This window comes from Panthera uncia (genome assembly GCF_023721935.1).
Source record: "Panthera uncia isolate 11264 chromosome C1 unlocalized genomic scaffold, Puncia_PCG_1.0 HiC_scaffold_4, whole genome shotgun sequence".
NCBI lineage: Eukaryota > Metazoa > Chordata > Mammalia > Carnivora > Felidae > Panthera > Panthera uncia.
In genome coordinates, this window is record NW_026057585.1 from 63,050,151 (window position 1) to 63,056,837 (window position 6,687).

General features: G+C 39.7%; 1 protein-coding gene and 1 non-coding gene across 2 annotated transcripts in view; one reads left to right on the plus strand and one right to left on the minus strand.

Annotated features, from left to right (window-relative positions):
- ZYG11A (zyg-11 family member A, cell cycle regulator) overlaps window positions 1-6,687 on the minus strand; it is a 77,699-nt gene that overhangs the window by 43,890 nt on the left and 27,122 nt on the right. Inside the window, 1 exon segment of the mRNA XM_049618873.1 lies at window positions 1,224-1,975. Within this exon segment, the coding sequence (XP_049474830.1) occupies window positions 1,224-1,975 (752 nt within the window).
- LOC125913786 (U6 spliceosomal RNA) lies at window positions 518-624 on the plus strand. Its single transcript, XR_007455085.1, has one exon. It is a non-coding gene; the product is annotated as a U6 spliceosomal RNA (small nuclear RNA).

Below are 6,687 nucleotides of genomic sequence, written 5' to 3' on the forward strand. Positions count from 1 at the left end.
AAAATATAAATAAATAAATGAAATATTTTGAAACAAAAATATTTAAATTTGTGGGTTTTTAAATTTTTAATGTTTATTTATTTTAAAATTTTTAAATGTTTATTTATATTTAAGATGGAGAGAGAGACAGTGCATGAGGAGGGGAGGGGCAGAGACAGAGACAGAATCTGAAGCAGGCTCCAGGCTCCAAGCTGTCAGCACAGAGCCCAACGTGGGGCTAAAAGTCACAAGCCATGAGATCATGACCTGAGCTGAAGTCAGATGCTCAACCGACTGAGCCACCCAGGCGCCTCTAACGTTTATTTTTGAGAGAGAGAGAGACAGAGAGAGACAGAGAAAAAGTGTGAGCAAAGGAGGGGCAGAAAGAGAGGGAGACACAGAATCCAAAGCAGGCTGCGGGCTCCAAGCTGTCAGCACAGAGCCCAATGCAGGGCTCGAACCCACGAGCCGTGAGATCATGACCTGAGCTGAACCCAGGCACCCCAATGTGTGTTGCTTTAAAAACAGCACCATGAGTGCTTGCTTCAGCAATAAGCTAAAACTAAAACTGAAACAATACAGAAAAGATTAGCACGGCTCCTGTGCAAGGATAACAGGCAAATTCATAAAGTGTTCCGTATTTAAAAAACAAAAAACAAAAAAAACCAGCATCATGATTGGCTATAAACTTACTCTGGCAATGTTCCAAACTTTTTTTCTTAAGACCCTTTTCAAAACTGTTTTCTCTCAAACCTTCAGCAAAAACATTGATCACTGCCTTACTAATTATATTTAGCTGTCAACAGAGGTGAACAGAGCAAGTTTTAGAGTCACAAAGACTTGGATAAAAGTCCTAGCTCTACCATTTAATAGGTAGTTATAGGATTATGGATAAGAAGTTTAACCTAAGCTTCCACTTCCTCATCTATAAAATGGGAGGATTAAGGAGGAAAACAACATGCACAAAGTGGCATCTGGCATATAGGCGGGGATGCATAAATGGTTATACTTATCATATCAAACTAGATTAGAAGACCTGCACGCCAGGACCATATCTTGCTTTAGGTTGTAATTCCACAACCTACCACATAGTAGCTACACAATCATTTTTGTTACGCTCGCTCCATAAGGATTTTTTATCTGTCTTTGTAACCCTAATACCTAGCACAGATTCTGTTTTACAACAAAAGCCTAATAATGTTCTAAACAAATGAAAACAAACTTATTTCAGATAAAAAACAAACCCTCAAGCCTTGCTTTGCAGTAAAGAAGTCAGAATAACCAGCATCCGTAGCCAACAGTCCCACAAATTGCATCGCAGGCCGCTGCCGTATAAACAGTTCTACAGCTCCATCGGTGATACAACTGCCCCCCGATATATCCAGTGACACAACATTAGGCAGAATATCCTTTTGCTGCAGCAAATGAAAAGCCAGATCTGATTTGAGTTGCCTGTGATCAGAAATATCAAGGTGAAGCAGACATTTAAGTTCTCTAATAACTGCAAGAATCTGTGGTTTGGTCATGGTCAGACACTTTAGATAGTGCATTGTGAGAGATTTGAGTCGATCTTTACAGGCGAGGAGTGCAGAGATGTTAGTGACCATAGTATTGGAGATATCCAAGCTTTCCAGTTTTGGTAACTGAGAAACGTTAGCCAGGTCTTCACTATGAAAACAAACATTGAAAACACTTAAAACGCGAAGACCGGTGAGCTGACCAAAGAACAGTAATCTGGAATCCTGAGGGATGCTCGTTGAGTCCAACAGGAGACACCGAAGGTTTTGCTGGATCCAGCTATTGCTGCAGAGTCCACTTATGATGTCTGGAATTGGGAGGTCAGTGTGCACTGCAGTAGCATCCAGTTCAATGACTTTGTGATGACAGAAGGCTTTTGTGAATGCAGCTGTCGAGATTTTGGCTTTTTGAATATTGACCAGCTTCAGTTTCATTTGGTTGCCTTGGAAAATGCTCGCTGTTCTATCAGTCAGCTTGCCTATAAGAAAACCAGAACCAGCTTGTAATAACAACTAAATCCCATGCCTTTTCCAGGAAGCATTGTGGTCAATGAACAATGACAGATGCCAATAATAATAATGACTATATTTACTGCTCATTCTGTGGCAAGAATTGTTCTAACCCCGTTACTGAGATCACCTCATTTATTCTTTATAATAATACTATAATACTATTAATTACTATCTTATAAGATACTAGAGCTTAAAGATGTTAAGTGACTTGCTCAAAGTCAAAATATGTGGCGGAATCAGGAATCAAAACCAGTTTGACTCCAGAGCCCACAGTTTTATCCACAGCAACCGTGCTCACAAAAAATAAAATAAAAATAAAAATAAAAAATAAAATAAAATAAAATAAAATAAAATAAAATAAAATAGATAAATAAGTACATATGTGCAATATACAAATAACACTACCAATGATTAGTTTAACTAAATTAATAGATAGCCTTTAACAAGTCACTTACCACTCTAGGCCTCATTTTGCTCATCTATAAAATGAATGGGTTGTACTAGATTTTATTTAGAAGAGATTTACCAAGCATCTTCTGTGTGTGACATTCTATGTTAAGTAATGGTCACACAAGGTAATTAGATACCCGTGACCACAAGGAATTCAGTCTAGGAAGGCACATCAGGTAAACAAATGATTATAATAGTGTATTACACGCAATAGTAAATTGCACCATGTATTAAATTAGTACAGATGAGATTAACTTTGGGAAAAGTTCTTAAGACTAAATATTAGTTTGGGGGTGGGAGCAGAGAGAATGGAAGAACTTATCAAAGACAGGGAGGCAAAGAACAGCAGATTACGTGGAAAGACCCCAAGCAGATTAGCATTACTGGAATACGGTGGTGTAAAAGGGAAGGATGGCTAGAAAGAAAAGTAGAAAGGAAGGTAAAAAGCAGATGCAGCCTGCAGACAAAGTTATGAAACCCAGACTTTTTTTTTATCCTATGCACAATAAGGAACAATTCAATTTTGAAGCAGAAAAATGAATGGTCATTGGGGCACCTGGGTGGCTCAGTCAGTTAAGTGTCCAACTTCAGCTCAGGTCATGATCTCACAGTTCATGGGTTCAAGTCCCATATCAGGTTCTATGCTGACAGCTCAGAGCCTGGAGCCTGCTTCAGATTCTGTATCTCCCTCCCCGCCCCCCCTCTTGCTCTTGCTCTCGCTCTCTCTCTGCCCCTCCCCCACTCATGTCCTATCTCTTAAAATTAAATAAAAACATTAAAAAATTTAATTAAAAAAATAGTCATAATTATATTTTTAGAAAGACCAATTATGTGACTGTAAAGGAATTAGGATGGTGTCTGATGGAAGATGGGGCAAGAGATTATTGATGCTTCTCATAATGCAAGATAAAAGTTTAAAACAGGGCTGACAGAACATGGTGGCTGAACAGAATGGGGGAAAGAACTGAGAGAAAAAGGTATATAAGCTGATTCCCACCTTTTCAGTTTGAGCTGGGCTGTGCTACCAAGACAGGAGGAAGAAAGTCCCTATACTTCAGATTTTGAGGAAGAATTTAGTACACTGATTCATACATTTATTCAACAAACACTGAATGTTCACTGTATGCAAAGTGCTATGCTTCACAGTGAATGAGACAGACATGGCTTCATATACCATCATGGAGTTTACCTACACTCTAGAGGGAGAATACCAGACAAGCAGAAAATATCTAACATTAAAAATGTAGTAAGTGAGGGGTGCCTGGGTGGCTGAGTTGGTTGAGCTTCTAAGTTGGGTTCAGGTTGTGATCTCATGGTTTGTGAGTTGGAGCCCCACATCAGGCTTACTGCTCTCAGCATGGAGCCCGCTTGGGATCCTTTGTCCCTCCTCTGTCTCTGCCCTCCCTGCTCGCTTGCTCTTTCTCTCTCAAAAAATAAACATTTTTTAAAAATGTATTGAGTGAATTAAAAACAGAACTATGCTACAATCCAATAATCAGACTATTTGGTATTTATCCAAAGAATACAAAAATACTAATTCAAAGGGATACATACACCCCTATGTTTAAAGAATCATTACATATTAATAGCAAAATTATGGAAACAGCCTAAGTGTCTTACCGATTGATGACTAGATAAAGATACAGGGAGAAAAAAAAAGATGTGGTATGTATATATATAACACACAATGAAATACTACTCAGCCATAAAAAATAATGAAATCTTGGGGCGCCTGGGTGGCTCAGTCGGTTAAGCGGCCGACTTCGGCTCAGGTCATGATCTCACGGTCCGTGAGTTCGAGCCCCGCGTCGGGCTCTGTGCTGACAGCTCAGAGCCTGGAGCCTGCTTCAGATTCTGTGTCTCCCTCTCTCTCTGACCCTCCCCTGTTCATGCTCTGTCTCTCTCTCTCTCTCAAAAATAAATAAACATTAAAAAAATTAAAAAAAAAAATAATGAAATCTTCCCATGTGCAACAACATGGATGGAGCAAGAGGGTATTATGCTAAGGGAAATAAGTCAGTCAGAGAAAGACAAATACCATATGATTTCACTCCTATGTGGAGCTTACAAAACAAAACAAAGTGAAAAAGGGAGAGAGAGAGCCAAACCAAGAAACAGACTCTTAACTACAGAGAACAGACCAATGGTTACCAGATGGGAGGTGGGTGGGAGGATGGGTTAACATAGATGCCGGGGATTAAGAAATACACTTGTTATTTATGAAAAGCCCACAGCTAACATCATCCTCAACGGGGAAAAACTGAGAGCTTTTTCCCTGAGATCAGGAACACGACAGGGATGCCCACTGTCACCGCTGTTGTTTAATATAGTGCTGGAAGTTCTAGCATCAGCAATCAGCCAACAAAAGGAAATCAAAGGCATCAAAATTGGCAAAGATGAAGTCAAGCTTTCGCTTTTTGCAGATGACATGATATTATACATGGAAAATCCGATAGACTCCACCAAAAGTCTGCTAGAACTGATACATGAATTCAGCAAAGTTGCAGGATACAAAATCAATGTGCAGAAATCAGTTGCATTCTTATACACTAACAATGAAGCAACAGAAAGACAAATGAAGAAACTGATCCCATTCACAATTGCACCAAGAAGCATAAAATACCTAGGAATAAATCTAACCAAAGATGTAAAAGATCTGTATGCTGAAAACTATAGAAAGCTTATGCAGGTAATTGAAGAAGATATAAAGAAATGGAAAGACATTCCCTGCTCATGGATTGGAAGAATAAATATTGTCAAAATGTCAATACTACCCAAAGCTATCTACACATTCAATGCAATCCCAATCAAAATTGCACCAGCATTCTTCTCGAAACTAGAACAAGCAATCCTAAAATTCATATGGAACCACAAAAGGCCCCGAATAGCCAAAGTAATTTTGAAGAAGAAGACCAAAGCAGGAGGCATCACAATCCCAGACTTTAGCCTCTACTACAAAGCTGTCATCATCAAGACAGCATGGTATTGGCATAAAAACAGACACATAGACCAATGGAATAGAAGAGAAACCCCAGAACTAGACCGACCCACAAACGTATGGCCAACTCATCTTTGACAAAGCAGGAAAGAACATCCAATGGAAAAAAGACAGTCTCTTTAACAAATGGTGCTGGGAGAACTGGACAGCAACATGCAGAAGGTTGAAACTAGACCACTTTCTCACACCATTCACAAAAATAAACTCAAAATGGATAAAGGACCTGAATGTGAGACAGGAAACCATCAAAACCTTAGAGGAGAAAGCAGGAAAAGACCTCTCTGACCTCAGCCGTAGCAATCTCTTACTCGGCACATCCCCAAAGGCAAGGGAATTAAAAGCAAAAGTGAATTACTGGGACCTTATGAAGATAAAAAGCTTCTGCACAGCAAAGGAAACAACCAACAAAACTAAAAGGCAACCAACGGAATGGGAAAAGATATTTGCAAATGACACATCGGACAAAGGGCTAGTATCCAAAATCTATAAAGAGCTCATCAAACTCCACACCCGAAAAACAAATAACCCAGTGAAGAAATGGGCAGAAAACATGAATAGACACTTCTCTAAAGAAGACATCCGGATGGCCAACAGGCACATGAAAAGATGTTCAACGTCGCTCCTCATCAGGGAAATACAAATCAAAACCACACTCAGATACCACCTCACGCCAGTCAGAGTGGCCAAAATGAAGAAATCAGGAGACTATAGATGCTGGAGAGGATGTGGAGAAACAGGAACCCTCTTGCACTGTTGGTGGGAATGCAAATTGGTGCAGCCGCTCTGGAAAGCAGTGTGGAGGTTCCTCAGAAAATTAAAAATAGACCTACCCTATGACCCAGCAATAGCACTGCTAGGAATTTATCCAAGGGATACAGGAGTACTGATGCATAGGGGCACCTGTACCCCAATGTTTATAGCGGCACTCTCAACAATAGCCAAATTATGGAAAGAGCCTAAATGTCCATCAACTGATGAATGGATAAAGAAATTGTGGTTTATATACACAATGGAATACTACGTGGCAATGAGAAAAAATGAAATATGGCCTTTTGTAGCAACATGGATGGAACTGGAGAGTGTGATGCTAAGTGAAATAAGCCATACAGAGAAAGACAGATACCATATGGTTTCACTCTTATGTGGATCCTGAGAAACATAACAGAAACCCATGGGGGAGGGGAAGGAAAAAAAAAAAAAGAGGTTAGAGTGGGAGAGAGCCAAAGCATA